General features: G+C 44.2%; 2 protein-coding genes across 6 annotated transcripts in view; one reads left to right on the forward strand and one right to left on the reverse strand.

The window, feature by feature from the left end:
* LOC110498045 (dimethyladenosine transferase 1, mitochondrial) overlaps positions 1-24,453 on the reverse strand; it is a 49,300-nt gene that overhangs the window by 21,322 nt on the left and 3,525 nt on the right. The gene's annotated exons all lie outside the window — the stretch shown is intronic.
* LOC110498044 (claudin-20) lies at positions 4,715-10,037 on the forward strand. The gene is made up of 2 exons (XM_090211429.1): positions 4,715-4,954; positions 5,581-10,037. Exon 2 carries the CDS (start codon positions 5,760-5,762, stop codon positions 6,483-6,485), a length of 726 nt encoding a protein of 241 aa, XP_090067555.1. The 5' UTR covers positions 4,715-4,954; positions 5,581-5,759; the 3' UTR covers positions 6,486-10,037.

A 24,453-nucleotide genomic window follows, 5' to 3' on the forward strand; every position in this document is an offset into this window, starting at 1 on the left:
CCCGCTTGCCTTACCGCCTGCCCGCCCGACTACCTTACCGCCCGCTTGCCTTACCGCCCGCTTGCCTTACCGCCCGACTACCTTACCGCCTGCCCGCCCGACCGCCCGCCTTACCGCCCGACTACCTTACCGCCTTTCCGCCTGACTACCTTACCGGCTTACCGCCCGCTTGCCTTACCGCCCGACTGCCTTACCGCCTTGCCCGCCCGCCTTACCGCCCGATTGCCTTACCGCCTGCCCGCCTTACCGCCCGACTGCCTTACCGCCCGCTTGCCTTACCGCCTGCCCGCCCGACTACCTTACCGCCCGACTGCCTTACCGCCCGACTGCCTTACCGCCTTGCCCGCCCGCTTGCCTTACCGCCCGTCCGCCTTACCGCCCGACCGCCTTACCGCCCGACCGCCTTACCGCCCGTCCGCCTTACCGCCCGTCCGCCTTACCGCCTGCTTGCCTTACCGCCTGCTTGCCTTACCGCCCGCCCGACTACCTTACCGCCTTGCCTGCCTTACCGCCTGCCCGCCTTACCGCCCGACTGCCTACCGCCTTGCTTGCCTTACCGCCTGCCTGCCTTACCGCCTGCCTGCTTGCCTGCCTTACCGCCTGCCTTACCACCTGCCTTACCGCCTGCCTGACCGCCTTGGCATGGGACACCACTGCTAGACTGGAGCCTAGTTGTCAGAGCCAGCTATATTGTAGTCTATAGGAGTACAGCTAACTCCTGGGCTGCTCACATCACTATCAGTTGTCAGAAGACGAGAGGGTTTTGGACACCAGTTACAGTAGACTTTCAGGGCAGGAAGAAGCGCTGCATTGCTTTGTGATATACTGGGGCTGAAAAGAGTAACTGTGACAGGAGCTTTCATCAGAGATGGACTCATCTGCATCAATTGGGTGGAACAAGGCTGACATGAGGAAAATCCATTTTTCCACCTGTCACCTCAACATGCTAGGATGATTTGGGTGAGAGGCAGTCTCATACCTTGGTACTGCAGTGTGCCTTTACCAAAGCACACACCCAGAGTGATGCAGCATCAACCCACCATCTGGTCTGTCCAGGTAGCACAAAATAATGCCTTTCATTTCACTCCTGGAGGAATTAGGCCATTTTATATTCCGCACTTCATTAGTGGGATGATTGGAATGTAAATAGAACTTCATATTGTAACGAACATGTATTTTAACAGGGAAGCAAATCATAATCCCTAATGATTTGTAGATGAATTGCACTACTCTAAATTGGCTTGTTATATAAGGATCTACATAAAAATGATCCTGCCCTCTCCATGGCTAATTTATTCTGACTCTTTTAAACAAAGACTTCAAACATTTACAGAGACTTAACCTACTTTTCCTCTTGCACACTAATACTGTATACTGAATAATCATAACTGAACTTTAACACTTTTATTCCTAGTCATTTTCCACAGGTCTACCTTTGTCCCCCTCAACGACCGTGACCCAACTCATCTCAGTAATATGGAGTCACGCACACATCCATATTAACACTTATACATTTCATCTCTATGACCTTCTGGGAGCTCTGCAGGAAGGAACTCTATTACACTGGCCTTGCCCTGTGGCTCTCCAAGTCCCATTGTCCATTTCTACCTTCCACTCCTTTTTCCCGAGCCCTCTCTCTACCCAATGTTGTGTGAGCAGTAATTTGTCATCTCCCTCTGAGCGTAACCAAGATGAGATGGCAGGCCCTCAGGGTGGCTAGCCGATACCACCTGAGCAACCCGCATTTCCCCTTATGTAACTGCTGCAGGTTCTGAGGGGGGAGCCAGGAACAATGGAATACACAGCTGTGGAATACAGAAAGTAAAATACAATAAAAAGGAAGATTCCCTCAAGGGGAAAGAGATGCATTAATCATAACAAAACTTTCAGAAGACAACCTCCATTACATCAGAAGACAACCTCCATTACATCAGAAGACAACCTCCATTACATCAGAAGACAACCTCCATTACATCAGAAGACAACCTCCATTACATCAGAAGACAACAGAAGACAACCTCCATTACATCAGAAGACAACCTCCATTACATCAGAAGACAACCTCCATTACATCAGAAGACAACATCCATTACATCAGAAGACAACCTCCATTACATCAGAAGACAACCTCCATTACATCAGAAGACAACAGAAGACAACCTCCATTACATCAGAAGACAACCTCCATTACATCAGAAGACAACCTCCATTACATCAGAAGACAACCTCCATTTTCATTTTAACCTTTATTTAACTAGGACAGTCAGTTAAGAACAAATTCTTATTTTCAATGACGGCCTAGTTCAGGGGCAGAACGACAGACCTTGTCAGCTCAGGGATTTGATCTTGCAACCTTTCGGTTACTAGTCCAATGCTCTAACCACTGGGCTACCTGCCGCCCCATTACATCAGAAGACAACCTCCATTACATTAGAAGGACAGATGGACAGGACAGGCACTCAGGAGGTATAGGCACTAGGCAAGCTAAAGCTATGGGCAACTTGCTGGAGGGGGCCCTGTCTTAGTGCCTTTCTGCGCTGTGCTGCCTACCAGTGTTTCCCACACTCTCATAACAGCCCTGGGCACACAGCACAGGTAAACCATCCTGATCCACAGGTCCTCTGAATTGTTTTCCAATTCAGGAAAACTCACCAACTCTACAGTCAAGAATTCCACTAGGTCAGAAGAGAGATTAGGACTGTGGAAAAAATGTGTCTACTAAACAAACAAAACAGGATCTAGGCTGTTTTTACATGACATTTAAAAAAAACTACATGTCTGACCACTTGGTAGTCAATCGTAGTAAAGAAAACATGCAGGCCCTAAATCAAACCAACCCTGGGTAGTTTCCCCTGATGGTTTACAAACGTTCTGCATGTTGAAAATGGGCATGATGACACCTCCGACCATAACGTTAAATGATGAGCACAAAACCAATTAAACCACGAAGTAAAGAATATGCAAATGTAACAATAAAATCCCTCATCTCAGGAAAGGACAATCTTTGTGTCCAGTCATGCCTTGGAGCTATAACATGGAGGACGGGCTGCAGTGATAAAACAAGGAGCCATACTTATAATAGCCTGCCATGTCTTCACACATCTGCACTCCCTGGGTACATGTTAACTGTGGTTTCTTCACCCCCCCCTCTCCCATCCCTGTTATTTATTTATTTCCCAACAGAACATCACTAGCATCAAGGATCTTGTCGGTAAAAACACACTCAAACACAGTACAGTGCTTAAATAGTGTGGCTATTTCTCCTTCTGCAGCAGCAGCCCACGAGGGTCTGGAGACTGAAGTCTGAAAGGTCAGCAGCCAACCAACTCAGGTAATACTTTGTGTGTGTGTGTCTGTTATTGTGTTGGTGATGTCTTATCTGTGGAAATAGTCTCTGAGAGGATATCTTGGGGGATTCAACGAAGGTAGATCATTGGACCAAATTAAACAAACAGATCAATCACCAACCCAATCAATCACTTAGCAGATATACTTGCCACCTCCATTTTGGTCATTACTAGTGTGGAGATCATTCTCCTGAAACTGGCTGTTTATGATGATCTTGCCCATGCAGCAAAATTATGGAAACACACATCTGCGTTATCACGTCTATTAGCCCAGTCTGTTTTTCGCATCTCTTTGTCATTCATGAATCAAGGCCGTCCTGCCTGCCCCTCCCTTCCCCTACTAGACGTCCTCTGCAGAGGGGACTGGAGGAGCAATGAGAGGAGGGTAGCAGCTGTGAGTTTAGTCTCCCACTGAGTGGTTGCTGATGCTGACTGCTCTAGGGAGCGTCCGTTTTGGCATAGTGGACTCGCTACCACATAAATAAAAGAAAAACACTGCCGGGACAGCCACTACCACCTGCTTGGAGTAGGTTTTCTTCATATGGTTATTATTGTAGAAGTGTCATTGTATAATTATTTGGTGCCCAATGTGTATCTAGTAATTCAATCTATATAGTTCAGGATCTACATTAACATGTGTTCATTAGGCTAGATTATAGATCTGACCTGGGGGTGTAGGTAAAACAATGTTGAATAAATTATATTTCCCAGGGTGCAATGGGCTATTCATTGTTCGTATAGATGAAAGAAACGCAGCAACGTGGTTGTGGAAAGTTATTCGGGGTCTCTCTGGTTAGATAGAGATACGTTGGACAAAGTTGTCATTTCTTTAGCTTAAACATTTGAGACTGGCGGTAAGCCCACTGTTATTATGATATGTGTAATTATGAAAGAAGGTGTATCTGTCATTAGGCTAACATTGAATCGCTAGCTAGCTCGGGTTAACTACGGCTAGGCTAACAGGGAGAATGAATATAGCCAAAAGTGTGCACATTGTTTCAGATAAATATTAGCTAGTTATGATAAACAATCCGGTGGCTAGATGCCACCTCTAGCTAGCCAGCTAATAATATGAGTCAATATTGGAATGAAGCAGCTCTGTCTTATGATTGATTGCAGTTTGACTGGTAGCGGGCTGAGCTGGTCCATAATGCGTTTGCTTGTCTCCATCATCTGCTGCATAAATCAAGCATTGCGTGACAAGTGCATTGAACAACTCAATGAATTCTAATGCAATGCAAAATAAATGTAGTACGTAGATGACCCTTCACACACGCTAAAACAGTTACAGAGTGTCAGTGTAAACCATAGTAAGCTTCGCTATGGTGCATACTATTCTGTAGCAGCTCGTCTCACTGTGACGTAGAGAGAGTCTATTCTACAGCACTGAAAGGAAAGCAGAGCAACCCCCTTTCAGAAGCGCCGAGTGAGCATGTGTGGCTCACGACTGGCTAGGATGTCCTTTAATATACGGTTGCTATGGAAATGGATGACATGAAATGGATCCGTACGGCTAAAAAATCTCCTCGAACCCTCCTCACCTCGTGTTTTTACAGACATCACTGCCAAGAACCTGACACGTCATAAGGAGATTGATACCAGCCGAGGTAAGGATCTCAACATTGCTCTCTCTTGCTGCACATCATAAACAATTAGAATTAAAGGATGTTTTCCCTTGTACCTTACTGAAGAATAATCAATACATTTTAAATTAAAAAGCCATGCTGGCAAATCTTAAAATAAAAAAAATAATGAATTGTCTGTCTTCAAAGTTCTTTAAAATGTTCTAAACAAAAATATTTATTATTGTATCAGTGATAAAATGATAAATTTGAAGAAATGTGTTAATATTGAAGTCACTGTGGTGGGGTAACCTTATTGAAGTGTGTTGATAAGGACACTGCAGCTTTAAGTCCACATATTGAGCATTACAATTATCAGAAAGTCATTCTCTTCAGTAACAGTTCCATGAGGCGCCGGCACAGAGGAGAGGCATGCGCAACACAAAATACACACGCACTAAAACTAGTGTCTCCTTTTCCAACTATCAGCCAGAGCCATCCATCTCTCTCATCGGTCCAGTTCACACTCTCCTTTGTTCCTGCAAGAAAAGTCTGTGCATGAGTGTGGTGAGAGAGGGGAGAGAGAGAGTGTGAGGGGAGAGAGAGAAAAGAGAGGGAGACAAACGAAGAGACCTGCTCAATTTAATTTCTCATTCCTGTCTCCTCTCCAGTCCAGTGGAGCCGGCGCTGAAGAAAGGGGCTGAAGATTGGCCGCTGCCCGCTCTAGCACCAGGATCCTCTACAGCCGTCTGGGGTGAGGGGTGGAGGAGACGAGGTGCCTGGCTGGGGCTGGGTGGATGCTGCCTGGAGGAGGGGGGGCCACGGCAGCAGCAGAGGCAGCGGGAGGAAGATGGCATCCACATGCATGCAGATCTTCGCCTTCATCCTGGCGCTGTTGGGCATCATGGGGGCCATGGTGGCCACACTGCTGCCCAATTGGAAGGTGAGTGCCGACGTGGGCTCCAACATCATCACAGCCATCTCCCAGATGCAGGGGCTGTGGATGGACTGCACCTGGTACAGCACCGGCATGTTCAGCTGCACCTTGAAGTACTCGGTGCTGTCGCTGCCCGCCTACCTGCAGACTGCCCGCACCACCATGGTGCTGTCCTGTGTGATGGCTGCCATGGGCCTGTGCCTGGCATCCCTGGGGCTCAAATGTACCCGCTGGGGGGGCGGCCGGCGCTCCAAGAGGCACGCGGCCATCGCCAGCGGGGGCTGCTTCATCGCCGCCGGCTTCCTGTGCCTGGTGCCTGCTTCCTGGTTCACCAACGAGGTCATCACTAACTTCCTGGACCGCAGTGTGCACGAGAGCAATAAGTTTGAGCCCGGGGGGGCCGTGTACGTGGCCTTCCTGTCGGCAGGCTTCCTCTTCGTGGGGGGGTCCATCTTCTGCGTGTCTTGCTCGGGGAAGAGGCCCGGTCACCAGGACATGATCTTACTGCCCCCCCCCAACAAACTCATACTGCAGCAGCAACAGCAGCTCCTACAGCAACAGCAGCAGGACCAGCACCAGTACTGCTCCCTCTCCCCACTAGACAATAAGACAGGCTACAGCCTGCAGGACTATGTGTAGGCTAAAGCAACAAGCCACTTGCTACTGCTAGGCAGACCAGTTAGAGGAACAACCAGGGCTTACACTGCGTAAGAGATTGAGGAGGAGACTAGAGCAGAGGGGAAGGACTTTGATGGCGTCTCTCTTTCCCCTCTTTTTCTGTTCTGCAAGCACAAGCAGTGGAGGTATTCCCCGAGCAGCCCCTTGGAACAGACGGACGGATGGTGAATGTGAAATGCAGCGCAGCCGGGGGAGGAAGGGAAGCGCTGCAGAATGGGAGGGGAGCCGCAGCGACACATGCAGATACCCCAGCAATCATCAGTAAATCCATTAAGACTTCCCGGGGGAATGGATTAGCTGATAACAAGCCTCCCGTTAATTTCCTTTTCCTCGCCAAAGGTTTGAATTAATAAGCAATCATTTAGCTGCTAATAATCGTTTGGTAACCACCCATTCGGCAAGTCGGCAATATTGCTATTATTGTCTCAGAGGCAATAACAGTACGTGCAATTCCCTTTCCATAAGCAAGCTACTGTTGTTTTGAACTATCCACTAGATATGCTAGTTGTTGGGACTGATTTAAGTCAGTCTTATTTTTGGTAGCTAATAGACTGATATTTTGCCTAAGCATGCTGTTTGGAGCCTGTCTGTGTATATTGCAGAGGAATGCCTGTTAGAGACAGACGTATGTAGTGTAGCCAACGCAATGCCTAAAAAGCTGTAGTATGTTATCCTTCCCATTGAAACTGTTCAGAGTGCTGTCAGAATGAATACAAAGGGTGCTGGGCTTGGAGATCGAACAGAATGGCATATAAACAAAATCCTGTAACTCACCCTTCAGGTAGAGACAGACAGAGAGAGAAAGAGACAGACAGAGAGGGAGGGACAAACAGTGAGACACACACAGACAGAAAGAGAGACAAACCGCGAGAGAGAGGGACAAACAGTGAGAGAGACACACAGACAGAAAGAGACAAACCGAGAGAGAGACAGAGACAGACAGAGAGGGAGGGACAAACAGTGAGACACAGACAGAAAGAGAGACAAACCGCGAGAGAGAGGGACAAACAGTGAGAGAGACACACAGACAGAAAGAGAGACAAACCGCGAGAGAGAGCGACAAACAGCGAGAGAGAGACAGAGACACACAGAGACAGTCCCACCTTCAGCAGAGTGGACTGTATGACATACTTTACTATTAAGCTCCAAAACAAAAAGGAGCTGCCTTCTTCAGGCTGGGCTACACACTACTTACTTCATGCATTACGCATACAAAACACTCATACACCCACAGACGCACAGTTCACACCCACCCACACATAGATTACACAACCACACACTGAGGCGCACACACACACACAGATACAAAAACCCACACAAACTGTACCCTCTGCCTCACTGGGCTGTGTGTGCTTTTCATCCTGCTGTCCGCCTCCTCACTGCCATGGAAACGGGATCCTGTGCCCAAATATCTTTATTGTCTGTGATTGGGGGTGGGGTGTCAGCCTGTACTTTGAGGTTGGTTAGGGGGGCATCTCTCCCTCCCCATGGCCCCATAAGCCTTGTGAAGAGCCTCCACACATGCACAGCTGCTTCACTAATCCCCTTTATTAGCCCAGTGACAGGAAGCACCAAGCCACCGTTACACCCAGGTCTGTCTGGGAAATGCTCTCTTTATGTTGTCCCATATTACACTGTGTCTGACATGCAATTAGTATTATGGGGTAAAAGGGCTGTGTTTTGAAAAGTCAGGCTGATTATTAGAATTGTAGATCAGTAGGCAGAAAATGGGGCTTGCAATGCCAGGATAGTGGGTTCGATTCCCGGGACCACCCATACGTAATATGTATACACGCTTGACTAAGTCGCTTTGGATAAAATCGTCTGCTAAATGGTATATATTATTAACTGTAGCAGATGTGCCTCCAAATCTAGAAAACGGTTTGAGGTATTCCACTATGTGACTTGTTTAGTGCGTCAGCAGTGCATATGCTACTGTTCAGCACCTGCAGGAGATTGTGTGGCTAAAGTTAAAGCAACTTCTCTGTGCCATTCTCATCTTTCCTTATAGTACCTGTCAGCTTCTCTCTCCTCGACCTCTCCCTGGTCTCTCCATCTATAGCAGTATTTTTCTAAAGGGAAGTAAAGCAGCATTTCTCTCTGACTGACAGGGAACACTGTTGCATGTTAAGAGCATGCTGGTCAGCACACACACACACACAACTCCCGCCACCAACTCATTTCTCAGGGCTGCTACTGCGCTTTAACACAGTCAAGTTCTCATGTGTGTCTGTCCACAGCTGAGAGTAAGGGAAGATGTGCTGTCTCTGGCCTGAAATGGCTGCTCTGGTGACAGGTCCTGGCAGTGATGTGTGGCGCAGACCGCGTGTTGTTCGTTCTCTAACACACTGTTTTTTACAGGGCGAGCAGATGGCTAAGCCCAGCTCGCCACCTGCAGGCGGCTGCCTGCACACTGGAGGCATCACTAGAGGTCCTGGCAGCCTGTTTCATACCCCATGTATAGAGAAGAGAGGACCGGACTGGGCATCAGTATAATAATAATACACTGCCCAATGCCCAGGCACCCCTTACGAATGCAATAAAATGATGAGAAGAATGTCAATGTGCCCTCGTGAACAGTCTGAATACATACCAACACATACGTGTTGGAGAATGTGCCAAATCAACTCCTGTCAAGTTTGATACTGCAAGTAGTTCATACGGTTTACTTTTTCAATTACATTTGTTTGTATGTGAATTATACATTGGCATATGGTTTTATGGAGTAATTATTTGTTGTGCGAGGCCAAGTCTTGAGTAAGCTAGACACTTGTGTACAGTAGGATGCAGATTTCCATGGTTCCTTTTTCAACCTTATTATTCCAAAGCACACAATTTCAGACGCATAAACAATTCTGATTTCGTCGGGAAAGCCTTGAAACACTTGTTCATTTTTTATTTGTTGTAATGTTTAAATCGTGCTTCTGCAGAGAACAGTATGCATTTGGCTAGGACATTTGTGGACTTATTAGATTTTTTTCTGCCAAGGTAACTTTCTTTCCTATTTAGTTCAAATGTCTTTTATCATGTTCATACACTGCATCTTCTTCATAAGAAGACTACTTGACTGCACCTTTGCTTGTGTTACCTTGTTGGACAGCGCAGTTTGTTTCAAGCGGCTGAGCATTGCAAGTCCTCTGGACCGGTTCAAATGTACGTAACACAACTGGCAGTCTGAAAAAGAGCAAAGCCATTTCTGTCTGATGTGATTTGAGCAGGCCAATGTGAGCTGGAGGTTTGTTCCGTTGTGTAGATGTGCAGCCTGTTCCTCAGCCAGCGCACCATTTCATTAGCTTCAAATGGTCTAGATGTCTAAACAGCTGCAGCTCTCCTGCAGAACCAAGACAGGAATTATCATTTTGATAATTGCAGCTTATTTTCGTGGATGCTTCAGCACTTCTTAATTTGCCAGAGGATTTTCAACAGTTCAAGTGTTCTGGTTACTGTTGTCTAAATGTGCTTGTGCAAGTAGTTATATTTTTTACCAATAAAAAAATATTTTGTGGAAGCAGAGCAATATGCCTATATTAAATGACTGTGTGTACGTGTGTGAGCAGTTCGAGATGGCTCTCAGCTTCCTGCCAAAAACACAGATTTCTGGAAGGTACTGGTTGTACTGTGCGTAGGCAAGCAGGCTGGCTGTCTCTTCATACTGTTCTTATAGCCTCTACACACACACACACACACACAGCAGCTCTCTGAAAAACAGCTCAAAGAAGAGATGGAGGTTTCACTCCCTTCATGAACACGTATCCATAAAACATTACATACCGTCTGCAAATTGGATGAAAAAAGCCGAAACACTCTCCATAAAGCACGTTCAGAATCCAGCTCTCTCTCATTGAGATGTAAACACAATACTTCAGAGGTATGGAGAGAGCATCAGCAAGTGGCATGAAATAACTAACCCTGTGAGAGTTGTGGCAAATGGGGATTATTTTGTCTGAGTGTGAACAGAATGATAATGAATGACAGCATGTGTAGGTTAGCTGCTGCAACATTTGTACAATTAGACTGGAATACAAAGCAACAGCTGATAAAGCCAGTCAGTCAGCCAGCATGGGTAACATGGAGGAGTGCAATCTGCACCCCCCATCCCTTCCTCTGGTTCCACCGAGCATCCCATCAGCCATTGGGCATCAAAACAGCCTCGCCAGCTTCAAAATCTGACTCATGAAGAGTAATGCCAAGTCAGACTGGAGAGAAATATCCAAAACTAAGACCCCACAAATACTGGTCTTACTTCCAGCTGGGGAATAAATCCCTGCTTTTCATCCATGAAGTAGATGCTTTAAAGCCTGAATGCTGTCTTTATAGTTGTATTTTTAAATCACTGTAGGTCTCAATTGTTTTTTTATATATATATATATATATATATACACACATATACACACACATATATACATACATTTTTAATTGAACCTTTATTTAACTAGGCAAGTCAGTTAAGAACAAACTCTTATTTACAATGACAGCCTACCCCGGCCAAACCCGGACGACGCTGGGACAATTGTGTGCCACCCTATGGGACTCCCGATCACGGCCGGATGTGATACAGCCTGGAATCAAACCAGGGACTGTAGTGATGCCTCTTGCACTGAGATGTAGTGCCCCGGGAGCCCATAAATCACTGTTTTGTGTTTATTTTATTTAACCTTTATTTTATCAGAGTTATACTGAGACCAAGGTTTATTTTATAGATGAGCCCCGAATTACATATAAACACATCAAAATACAAGCAGAAAGAAAACGCGGTCATAAAAAACAAACACATTTATTAGTAATAAGGTCCTCAAATCAGCTTCCTGAATCGCACTAGAGGCACCAGAACATAACATTTAACAACATTTAGAAAACTGTTTCACAAATAAGGTTCAAGAAAACTATACTGAACAAAAATATAAAACGCAACATCAATAATTTCCAATATTTTACTGAGTTACAGTTCAATTAAGGAAATCAGTCAATTTAAATAAATTAGGTCCTAATTTATGGATTTCACATGACTGGGCAGGGGCGCAGCCATGGGTGGTCCTGTGATGGTATAGGCCCACACACTGGGGAGCCAGGCCCAGCCAATCAGAATGAGTTTTCCATAACAAACAGGATTTATTACAGACAAAAACACTCCCCCACCCCCTCTCAGAGGATCCCGCAAGTGAAGCCAGATGTGGAGGTCCTTGGCTGGCGTGGTTACATGTGGTCTGCGGTTGTGACATACTGCCAAATTCTCTAAAACGACGTTGGAGGCAGCTTATGGTAGAGAAATGAACATTCAATTCTCTGGCAACAGCTCTGTTGGACATTCCTGCAGTCAACACGCTCCCTCAAAACTTGACACATCTGTGGCATTGTTGTGTGACAAAAATTCACATTTTAAAGTGTCCTTTTATTGTCCCCAGCACAAGGTGCACCTTTGTAATGATAATGCTGTTTAATCAGGTGTGGCATATCAAAAAGCTGTCAGGTGGATGGATAATCTTAGTAAAGGAGAAATGCACACTAACAGGGATGTAAACAAATTTGTGCACAACATTTTTGTGCGTATGGAAATTTCGGGGATCTTTTTTTCAGCTCTTGAAACATAGGACCAACACTTTACATGTTTCAAGCATGTTTGGGATGCTCTGGATCGACATGCACGACTGTGTTCCAGTTCCTGCCAATATCAAGCAACTTCGCACAGACATTGAAGAGGAGTGGGACAACATTCCACAGGCCACAATCAACAAAATGGTCAACTCTATGTGAAGGAGATGTGTTGCGCTGCATGAGGCCAATGGTGGTCACACCAGATTAATTATTATTTTTAAGGTATCTGTGACCAACAGATGCATATCTGTATTCCCAGTCATGTGAAATCCAATTGACAGATTTTCTTATATGAACTGTAACTCAGTAAAATCTTTGAAAATGTTGCGTTTATATTTTTGTTCTGTATAGATAGTAATGAGAATCTCGCGGCTGATTACAGCCAAGTCAACGGTGGGAAGTTCGGAGATATGTGGCTTTCTTGAAACAAACATGGATTATTCAAGGCGTTCTCTCCTCTTGGTTATGCAACAGAGTGGAGATCAAATAGCAGCTCCCCTCTTGGGTAAATGTTAATAAGATCCGCTCCTCTGTGTATTTATCCTACATTCCCTTCAAAGGGTTTCACCCTGAGATGCCGTCATGACAGACCAGGGATGTGGACTCAGAGGAGAACTTTGAACCCTGCAGGCACAGGAGTTAATCCAACTGTATATCCCACCTTGAGCGTCAAGACAAGTTGACTTGCAATGCGCACGCTCAGTAACAGCGAGATGCGTGAGTCTGTAGATGTATGTGGTTGAGGCTCTAAATCAAATCAGCTCTTTATCGATATCATTTTTAAACCGATAACATTTTACAGCCAGAGTTAAATAAAAAAGCATGTTTCATTATAAGGATATCACTAACAAGCATTTAGCCGTGAAGCAGCTCTGAAGTCATGATGTTGGCAGGTACAAAGATAAATATACGCTGGGCCAAGAATCTCAACGCCCTACCGCTCATCAAAACCCCATCAGCAATAACCATAGTGCTGTAATGCATCGCTGAGAACAATCACCCAAGGCATGCCAATATTTCACCTTACTTAATGCAAGGCATTTTCTTCTGGACAACCATCATCTTCATGAGAGTCCATATTGGCGATATAATACGGTCATCGACAGCAGCTGAAAATGACCTTGCATTGTCCAAGACTTTACCCTCCTGTTCCAGTACACATCTGAGGCTGGGGAGTAATGGCAATGACCTTGCTGCGGCAGTGAAGTGCTGAGAGAAGCAGTATGAGCTCAGCAAGATGACAAAGACACCCTGACAGTTCAAAGAAGCATTTGAATATTTCAGATCACCAGAAGCATTAGAAGAGTTACGGCACTAAAAAGATTGGCTAAAGGTAAGGTCCACTACATAGAAAAATGTCTCTTGAAACAGACCTTTCCTCACACGTAGTTATTAGGCATCGTTTCCAGGGCTGTTCTGAATGAACCAAACAGAAAATCAGAGTTGGTTATGTCATCTGGAGAATCAGAAAACAATTATATTGTTCTTGCACTGCAAATATTTGTTTTGATCTACAGTAATGGTATTACTTTAGCTGGAAACAAATGAATCTAACCTTTTTTTGTTTGTTGGCACAGACCATGTTTTTTTTCCAGCAGCCCAGACTTTCTATTTTGTGTGTATATGTGAAAAGCACACCGCTCAGCTGAAGTGCCCACTGAACAGGCTGAAATGAAAAATGTAAAATCAGTGCTTGACCTTTTTAATTAAAATCTTTAAAAATAAACACAGAGTTAACAGCTTATGTATTGATCCTTTCAATACTATACAGAGCCTTCAGAAAGTATTCATACCCCTCGACTTATTCTACATTTATGTTTTACAGCCCGAATTAAAAAATAGATGAAATATATTTAATCTACACACAATACCATTTTTTTGCTAATATATTGAAAATGAAATACAGATATCTCTCACATGTTAGAATCACATTTGGCAGTGATTGCAGCTGAGTCTTTCTGGGTAAGTCTCTAGGAGCTTTGCACACCTGGATTTTACAATATTTGTACATTATTGTAAAAAATATTATCCAAGCTCTGTCAAGTTGGTTGTTGATCATTGCTAGACAATCATTTTCAAGCTTTGCATTAAGATTTTCAAGCTGATTTAACTGTAACTAGGCCACTCAGGAACATTCAATGTCATCTTGGTAAGCAACTCCAGTGTATTTTTGGTCTTTCAGGTTATTGTCCTGCTGAAAGATTAATTTGTCTCTCACTGTCTGTTGGAAAGCAGACTGAACCAGTCTCCTCTAGGATTTTGCCTGTGCTAAGCTCTATTCCGTTTATTTTTATCCCCCCCAAAAACTCCGTAGTCCTTTCCGATGACAAGCATACCCATAACGCGATGCAGTCACATGATGCAGCAACCACCATGCTTGAAAATGAAGAGTGGTACTCAGTGATGTGTTGTGTTTGTTTTTCCCCAAACATAACACTTTGTATTCAGGACATAAAGTACATATCTTTGTAGTGACTGGTTGTAATGATACACCATCCAATGTGTAATTAATAACTTTCCCATGCTCAGAAGGATATTCAATATCTGTTTCTAATTCTTTTTTTTACCCGTCTACCAATACTGTAGGTGCCCTTCTTTGCGAGGCATTGGGAAACCACCCTGGTCTTTGTGGTTGAATCTGTGTTTGAAATTTACTGCTTGACTGAGGGACCTACAGATGTGTGGGGTACAGAAATTAGGTAGTCATTCAAAAACTTTATGGGGTCTTGTGTGTAAGGCCAGTGACACAAAATCTCAGTTTAATGCATTTTAAATTCAGGCTGTGACACAACAACATCTGGAAAAGGTCAAGGGGTGTGACTACTTTCTGAAGGCACTGTAGCTCCTTTTTCTCAGAATTTGCATAGTGTTTCAAGGAACCCGCCTCCAATTGCCTGTTTGAAGCTGACTGTCTTTTCCTGGAACACGGCCAGGATTCCTCAACTATGTTTCAGAATACCTAAATGTTTCTTGGCGTGGATGATGTTCATGTGAATCTGCCAGCATTGAATCCCAGCTAACCCCGCGTTCATTTCAGATAGGAGGGGCAATAGAAAGAAAAGCACATGTCAACTATCAAGATGTTGATAAGCCAACTCTGCCAACCTAGGCATTTTGTTTAAGGGAGGATTCAAAATTGTTTATAAATTTACCTTGGAACTATGATGTATCGAGTACAAGCCTTCAGGCGTTATCTTTCCTATACTGGTAATACCATGGTTGACCCCATTATATAAGATAGGAAAAGGCCTAGATGAATTGTGTGCTGTAGTACAATGTAAAAACTAAACAAATAGAAGAGTAATCACGCGTAATAATACACACAATGATAACTTCGCTATAACTATAAAGTAACATAAACAGTAGCAGCAGCGTATATGATGAGTCAAAGTAGTTGGTGAAAAAAGGGTCAATGCAGATGGTCCGGGTAGCTATTGGGTTAACTATTCAGCAGTCTTATGGTTTGAGGGTAGAAGGTGTTCAGGGTCCTGTTGGTTCCAGACCTGGTGCATCGGTACCACTTGTCATGCAGAAGCAGAAAGAACAGTCTATGACTTGGGTGGCTGGAGTCTGACCATTTTTAGGGCTTTCCTCTGACACTGCCTGGTATATACACTAAACGTATTTGGACACTCTTTCAAATCAGTCGATTCGGCTACTTCAGCCACACCTGTTGCTGACAGGTGTAGAAAATAGAGCACACAGCCATGCCCTCTCCATAGACAAACATTGGCAGTAGAATGGCCCGTACAGACGAGCTCAGTGACTTTCAACGTGGCACCATCATAGGATGCCACCTTTCTAACAAGTCCGTTTGTAAAATGTCTGCCCTGCTAGAGCTGCCCCGGTCAACTGTAAGTGCTGTTATTGTGAAGTGGAAACGTCTAGCAGCAACAACGGCTCAGCTGCAAAGTGGTAGGCCACACAAGCTCACAGAACAAGATCACTGAGTGCTGAAGTGCGTAAAAATCGTCTATCCTTGGTTGCAACACTCACAACTGAGTTCAGGCAAACCAGACGGCAAGGTTTTCTTGCTTTTTTAATTTACGGATAGTCAGGGTCACACTCCAATACGCAGACATAATTTACAAATGAAGTATGTGTGTTTAGTAAGTGTGCCAAATCAGAGGCAGTAGGGATGAGCAGAGTTGTTCTCTTGATAAGTGCGTGAATTGGACCATTTTCCTGCTAAGCATTCAAAATGCAACGAGTACTTAAGGGTGTCAGGGAAAATGTAGAAGAAGAAGAATCTAAAATATGTTTTGATTTGTTTAACTTTTTTTTTTGGTTACTACGAGATCTGTACAGATTAACTATCTTTTCATGAAAAATCTCTCTCGAGCTACGTACAGTACATGGACCCATAAAGATGTATAGAGGGCACACTTTCCAGTAGATTACAGAATCTATGAATAGCAATGTTTGGTAGAAATATAATTCTGAAAGTAACGCACGCCTTGTTTCGCAAAGTAACAAACAATATTAAACATTTTTAAGTAAATCAGTAGGGGCTGTGCACAAGGAAAACATCAGTACGGCCCTCCCCCTCAGAGACTGGAGCTAGGGAAGCAGGGTGGGTAGCCGATCGCTGATGCAGCCATTACTCAGGATGGCTGGTGACGGCCCCAGACAACCATCTGCTGGAGGTACGCTTCACTCTCCCTTCAGATCAATCAACGTCATGAATCTGTCTCCGGGCATTCTCCTCTCCTACCTTTCCTACTGCATGTGGAGTACACACTGACTGTTGCATCATTCTCCTCTCCTACCTTTCCTACTGCATGTGGAGTACACACTGACTGTTGCAGCATTCTCCTCTCCTACCTTTCCTTCTGCATGTGGAGTACACACTGACTGTTGCAGCATTCCCACTCTTATCTCCTACTGCTCTCTCAAACTGTCTTCCAATCTCTCCACCTCTCTTCTCAGCTCAATCACTCCCACTAACTCGCTCCACATCCCATTCTCTCCCTCTTTCAAGCTTTCTCTTTCTGTCTGTCTGTGGAGCTTGGAGGCCCGTGGGTCTACTGTGGAGAAGCAGCCCTCTAGGACGTGATGGAGCAGCTATTGAGCAACTTATAGACCCGTTAATGACAGAGACAGGCAGATTTTAATCACACTCTGCCAGGAAAGAACTGTGCAGGCTAGAGGAGAGGAGGCCGGGGCGAATTGGATGGGCAAGTCTCACTAACATGCTTTCCTCTCTTTGTCTGAATAACCTCAATTTTAGGAAAGGCAGTGAGAAACGCAGGGTTGGCTGAGAAACGCAGGGTTGGCTGAAAAACACAGGGTTGGCTGAAAAACACAGGGTTGGCTGAAAAACGCAGGGTTGGCTGAAAAACGCAGGGTTGGCGATAATGTTGAAGGGATGTCAAATGGTCTCAAATCTCTGTGGCCGAGGTCACAAACCCCTTGACCCTCCGTCAGAATATTACATCAGAGAGACAGCCATTTATGTACTTTGTCATTTCTACTAAGCCAATAACACCTTTTTTGTTTTTTTGGGAACATAAAAATGTAATTTGCAATTTACAAGTGACCTGTATTTGCCACAAGCAGCCATTTTGTATTTTATTCTTGAATATGTATATTAACACGCAAAGCTAATCAAGGAGGAGAAAGAGGGGTGTGAATGTGATCCGTGACAGGCAGACCTAGGGCACAATGGACCGGAGGGCAAACGAGGAGTCATCCAATCACGCTGGACGGAAGCCTTCAAGGACAATCAGACTCAGTCAATGTGACAGAGGTAGTCAGTGCATTCCTTCCAGGGGTGAGAACATGCATGGCAACAGATGAAATAACACAAACGATAAAGCCTAAGTCACAACACTATGGACCAGCAGCTGCAAATGTAAAAATTATCACCAGTCAGCTACAATGTGCCTCTCTTTCCCTCAGGTTAAAATGGATTAACCACCAAATCCACTAATGGGTTTTTTCATCCAATTGCCATTTTCTCACCATTGAGTTTTATAAGGTTCAATGATGTTTTCTGTTCGTTGGTTAGAGTACAACTATTAAACACATTTTCACAGAAGGTGAGGAGGTTACACTGCTAATTGTTATATAGGTAACATAGCCCCTGCTTCTGGTTTGATGTACTGTAAAAATGGGAGATAGCAGTGTGTAACACAGTGTGTAACACAGTGTGTAACACACTGCTATCCATAGAGTTCTTTGTGACACATTTTCTCAGAACTGCTGAACAACATTATTACAGCTACACAGCAGCAACGTTCCTTCGTCTGTATTAACCCGTTCGTTCCTACAGATTTGAATACACACATCACACACACCAGAACCGGGTTACCATAGTTCAGATGTGACTGATACATGACAGGAATAAAGAAAAAAAGAAAAAACATAAGTGAAACTTCAATAAGAGCAAATCCCTATTCATAAAAACACACAATTAGCAATCCAAATCTACAGAGAGAGCAAGATAATACCAACAATTAGAATGTAGAGCGGATGTTGGATTTGTCTAGCTTGGCTATGTGCATGTTCTCCTCAGTCTAAGAACTCGTGCTGCTCCACCAGGCCTCAGCAGACTGTGTGGACAAACAGAAAGACACAGAGGCACAGCCTTCAGGAATACAGCTCTCCATCGTCCACCCTACTTCATGTGCATTGCTTCTTAGCAATGGTTATGGCCAGTAATAGATGTCTTGGCCGAATATACTCTCGTACTGCACTGCCTCAAGCACTTAATATCAGTCCTACCTTTGCCCACAAGTGCACTTCAAGGTATTGATGAAAACACTCTCTGGGTAAGTGGCTATGAACAAAGATTTTGCACAAATCCAGCTGTAAACAGGCCTCAGGGGGACATGAAAATTAGACTAATCTAGAAACACCCTCTCCCCCTTTTGGTAGAACTTAAGGACCTATATTTACACAAAACATAAGTATATACAGTATTGTAAGGGCGGTAGGTAGCCTAGCAGTTAGAGCTTTGGGCCAGTAACCGAAATGTCGCTAGTTCGAATCCCAGAGTAGACAATGTGAAAAATCTGTCAATGCGCCCATGAGCAAAGCACTTTAACCCTAATTGCTTCAGGGCCTAAGTTGATAATGGCAGACCCTGGCTGTGACTCCACAATATGAGGGTGTCTCAGGGAGAGTGGGATATGCAAAAAACACATTTCCATTTCACACATGCATATTAATACACACTTGTACATTTGAAATAGGACAAATATAAAACACACACCTACTTATTATTATTTTGTTTATTATAAATTTATGGTCTATTTCACTGTTCATCCAAACAGGAATTCCTGTAATACCAGTCTTCCATTAGTCAGTGTGTTATGAATTATTATAAACTCAGCAAAAAAAAAAACGTCCCTTTTTCAGGACCCTGTCTTCAAAGATAATTTGTAAAATCCAAATAACTTCACAGATCCTCATTGTAAAGGGTTTAAACACTGTTTCCCATGCTTGTTCAATGAACCATAAACAGTTAATGAACATGCACCTGTGGAACAGTCGTTAAGACACTAACAGCTTACAGACGGTAGGCAATTAAGGTCACAGTTATGAAAACTTAGGACACTAAAGAGGCCTTTCTACTGACTTTGAAAAACACCAAAAGAAAGATGCCCAGGGTCCCTGTTCATCTGCTTGAACATACTTTAGGCATGCTGCAAGGAGGCATGAGGACTGCAGATGTGACCAGGGCAATAAATTGCAATGTCCGTACTGTGAGACGCCTAAGACAGCGCAACAGGGAGACAGGATGGACAGCTGATCATCCTCGCAGTGGCAGACCACGTGTAACAACACCTGCCCAGGATCGGTACATCCGAACATCACACCTGCAGGACAGGATGGCAACAACTGCCCGAGTTACACCAGGAATGCACAATCCCTCCATCAGTGCTCAGACTGTCCCTGTATTGCAGGTCCTCACCAGACATCACTGGCAACAATGTCACCTACGGGCACAAACCCACCGTCGCTGGACCAGACAGGACTGGCAAAAAGAGCTCTTCACTGATGAGTCGCGGATTTGTCTCACCAGGGGTGATGGTCGGATTCGCATTATCGTCGAAATAATGAGCGTTACACCGAGGCCTGTACTCTGGAGCGGGATTGATTTGGAGGTGGAGGGTCCGTCATGGTCTGGGGCGGTGTGTCACAGTATCATCGGACTGAGCTTGATGTCATTGCAGGCAATCTCAATGCTGTGCGTTACAGGGAAGACATCCTCCTCCCTCATGTGGTACCCTTCCTGCAGGCTCATCCTGACATGACCCTCCAGCATGACAACGCACCAGCCATACTGCTCGTTCTGTGCGTGATTTCCTGCAAGACAGGAATGTCAGTGTTCTGCCATGGCCAGCGAAGAGCCCGGATCTCAATCCCATTGAGCACATCTGGGAGTTGTTGGATCGGAGGGTGAGGGCTAGGGCCATTCCCCCCCAGAAAAGTCCAGGAACTTGCAGGTGCCTTGGTGGAAGAGTGGGGTAACATCTCACAGCAAGAACTGGCAAATCTGGTACCGTCCATGAGGAGGAGATGCACTGCAGTACTTAATGCAGCTGGTGGCCACACCAGATACTGACTGTTACTTTTGATTCTGACCCCCCTTTGTTCATGGACATATTATTCAATTTCTGTTAGTCACATGTCTGTGGAACTTGTTCAGTTTATGTCTTAGTTGTTGAATCTTGTTATGTTCATACAAATACTGACACGTTAAGTGTGCTGAAAATAAACGAAGTAAACATTTCTTTTTTTGCTGAGTTTATTTACATGAACATGTGAAGGTATATACAGTGCCTTGAACCCTTGAACTTTGCGACCTTTTGCCACATTTCAGGCTTCAAACATAAAGATATAAAACTGTATTTTTTTGTGAAGAATCAACAACAAGTGGGACACAATCATGAAGTGGAACGACATTTATTGGATATTTCAAACTTTTTTAACAAATCAAAAACTGAAAAATTGGGCGTGCAAAATTATTCAGCCCCTTTACTTTCAGTGCAGCAAACTCTCTCCACAAGTTCAGTGAGGATCTCTGAATGATCCAATGTTGACCTAAATGACTAATGATGATAAATACAATCCACCTGTGTGTAATCAAGTCTCCGTATAAATGCACCTGCACTGTGATAGTCTCAGAGGTCCGTTAAAAGCGCAGAGAGCATCATGAAGAACAAGGAACACACCAGGCAGGTCCGAGATACTGTTGTGAATAAGTTTAAAGCCGGATTTGGATACAAAAAGATTTCCCAAGCTTTAAACATCCCAAGGAGCACTGTGCAAGCGATAATATTGAAATGGAAGGAGTATCAGACCACTGCAAATCTACCAAGACCTGGCCGTCCCTCTAAACTTTCAGCTCATACAAGGAGAAGACTGATCAGAGATGCAGCCAAGAGGCCCATGATCACTCTGGATGAACTGCAGAGATCTACAGCTGAGGTGGGAGACTGTCCATAGGACAACAATCAGTCGTATATTGCACAAATCTGGCCTTTATGGAAGAGTGGCAAGAAGAAAGCCATTTCTTAAAGATATCCATAAAAAGTGTCGTTTAAAGTTTGCCACAAGCCACCTGGGAGACACACCAAACATGTGGAAGAAGGTGCTCTGGTCAGATGAAACCAAAATTGAACTTTTTGGCAACAATGCAAAACGTTATGTTTGGCGTAAAAGCAACACAGCTGAACACACCATCCCCACTGTCAAACATGGTGGTGGCAGCATCATGGTTTGGGCCTGCTTTTCTTCAGCAGGGACAGGGAAGATGGTTAAAATTGATGGGAAGATGGATGGAGCCAAATACAGGACCATTCTGGAAGAAAACCTGAGTGAGTCTGCAAAAGACCTGAGACTGGGACGGAGATTTGTCTTCCAACAAGACAATGATCCAAAACATAAAGCAAAATCTACAATGGAATGGTTCAAAAATAAACATATCCAGGTGTTAGAATGGCCAAGTCAAAGTCCAGACCTGAATCCAATCGAGAATCTGTGGAAAGAACTGAAAACTGCTGTTCAAATGCTCTCCATCCAACCTCACTGAGCTCGAGCTGTTTTGCAAGGAGGAATGGGAAAAAATGTCAGTCTCTCGATGTGCAAAACTGAGAGACATACCCCAAGCGACTTACAGCTGTAATCGCAGCAAAAGGTGGCGCTACAAAGTATTAACTTAAGGGGGCTGAATAATTTTACACGCCCAATTTTTCAGTTTTTGATTTGTTAAAAAAGTTTGAAATATCCAATAAATGTCGTTCCACTTCATGATTGTGTCCCACTTGTTGTTGATTCTTCACAAAAAAATACAGTTTTATATCTTTATATTTGAAGCCTGAAATGTGGCAAAAGGTCGCAAAGTTCAAGGGGGCCGAATACTTTCGCAAGGCACTGTATATATTATTGGGTATAAAAATCACAGAATGAACAACAATGTGCTGTTCGGCCTTGTCATCAGCAGGAGACCAGCTCATGAAATACCCATTATTTGTCTTAGACATCCACTCTCCCTAGACACCAACTCCATCATCAAGTTTGCTGATAACCAACAACGACGAGTCAGCCTATAGGGAGGTGGTTAGTAAACTGAAATTGTGGTGTCATGACAACCTCTCCCTCAACGTCAGCAAAACAAAGGAGTTGATTGTTGACTTCAGGAAGCAGAGGAGGGAACATGCCCCAATCCACATCAACGGGACTGCAGTAGAGTCATGAGTTTTAAGTTCTTCGCCGTCCACATCACAGAGGACTTATCATGGACCAACACCACCACTACTCTTATCAAGAGGGCGCAACAGCGGCTCTACTTCCTAAGCCGGATGTAGAAATGTGGCATGCAACCCTGTGCATTCATCTACAAATACTAACGCTGCACCATCGAGAGCGTCCTAAACAGTTGCATGATGGCCTGGTACTGGAATTGCTCCGTCCACGACCGCAAGGCCCTCCAGCAGGTGATGAAGACGGCCCACTACATCACTGGGACCGTGCTCCCACCCATCCAGAAAATCTACTCAAAAAAAGGCCTGCAAAATCATCAAGGACCCCACACACCCCAGCCACAAACTGTTCTCTCCTTTACCGTCAGGCAGACGGTATCGGATCATGAGGTTGGATACCAACAGGCTCAGAGTCCGTTTCTATCTACAAGCCATCAGACTGCTGAACACTTGAACTGGACTGACCACCTGCTGATTCTATGCATAGTGACTTTGCCCCTACCTACATGTACAAATGACCTCAACCAACCTGTACCCCCTCACACTGACTCGGTACCCCCTGCATATGGCCTCGTTATTGTTATTTTATTGTGTTGCTTTTTATATTATTTGGTAAATATATTCTTAACTCTTTTTGAACAGCATTGTTGGTTAAGGGCTTGTAAGTAAGCATTTCACTGTAAGGTCTACCTACACCCGTTGTATTCGGCACATGTGACAAATAACGTTTGATTTGATTCTCCGCACCTTACCACACACACACGCGCACATTCATGCTACACACACATCACTGCTGCTGTTGCCAGACTTATAATGATAGCTAAATACAGAACAATTTAAACACTTTCTCTAAAACACGTGGAAATATTGGACTATGAATTGTGCCAACCTGTATTATACACTCTTAGAAAAACCAATTCCAAAAGGGTTCTTTGGCTGGAACCAAAAAGGGTACTTCAAAGGGTTCTCCTATGGGGACCCTTTTAGGTTCTAGATAGCACCTTTTTATCTCAAGTGTACTTATGCTAAAATGTGTATTCTATTCTACTGAGCCATTTACTTTATGTTCTTATTCTTATCTTTCATTATTTCTTAATGCTGTTGCATTGAGATGGATCCTGCAACGATACATTTGGTAGGACGATGTATACCATGTGTATCTAATACAACAATACATTTGGTAGGACGATGTATACCATGTGTATCTAATACAACAATACATTTGGTAGGACGATGTATACCATGTGTATCTAATACAACGATACATTTGGTAGGACGATGTATACCATGTGTATCTAATACAACGATACATTTGGTAGGACGATGTATACCATGTGTATCCCGTACATACGACTAATACAACTTAGAACTGTTTGTGCGATGAACATGCATGAGCACAAATTAACAACTGCAGCATAAACACACTACTCACATACTTACACAGACGCCTGCGCACAAACATCATGTGTACTTACACACACACACACGGTGTAAAAGCTGCCTCTGTGTGATTAAATAATCATTGGAGCCATTTCTTCTAAGAGAATGAACAATCAGCCCTAGTTTCATTCACTTCACTTACTCCATCCATTCCATACAGATGAAATATTTACTCATAGAGGGCT

This window comes from Oncorhynchus mykiss, chromosome 19 (genome assembly GCF_057628025.1).
Source record: "Oncorhynchus mykiss isolate SJ-2025 chromosome 19, ASM5762802v1, whole genome shotgun sequence".
Taxonomy (NCBI): Eukaryota; Metazoa; Chordata; class Actinopteri; order Salmoniformes; family Salmonidae; genus Oncorhynchus; species Oncorhynchus mykiss.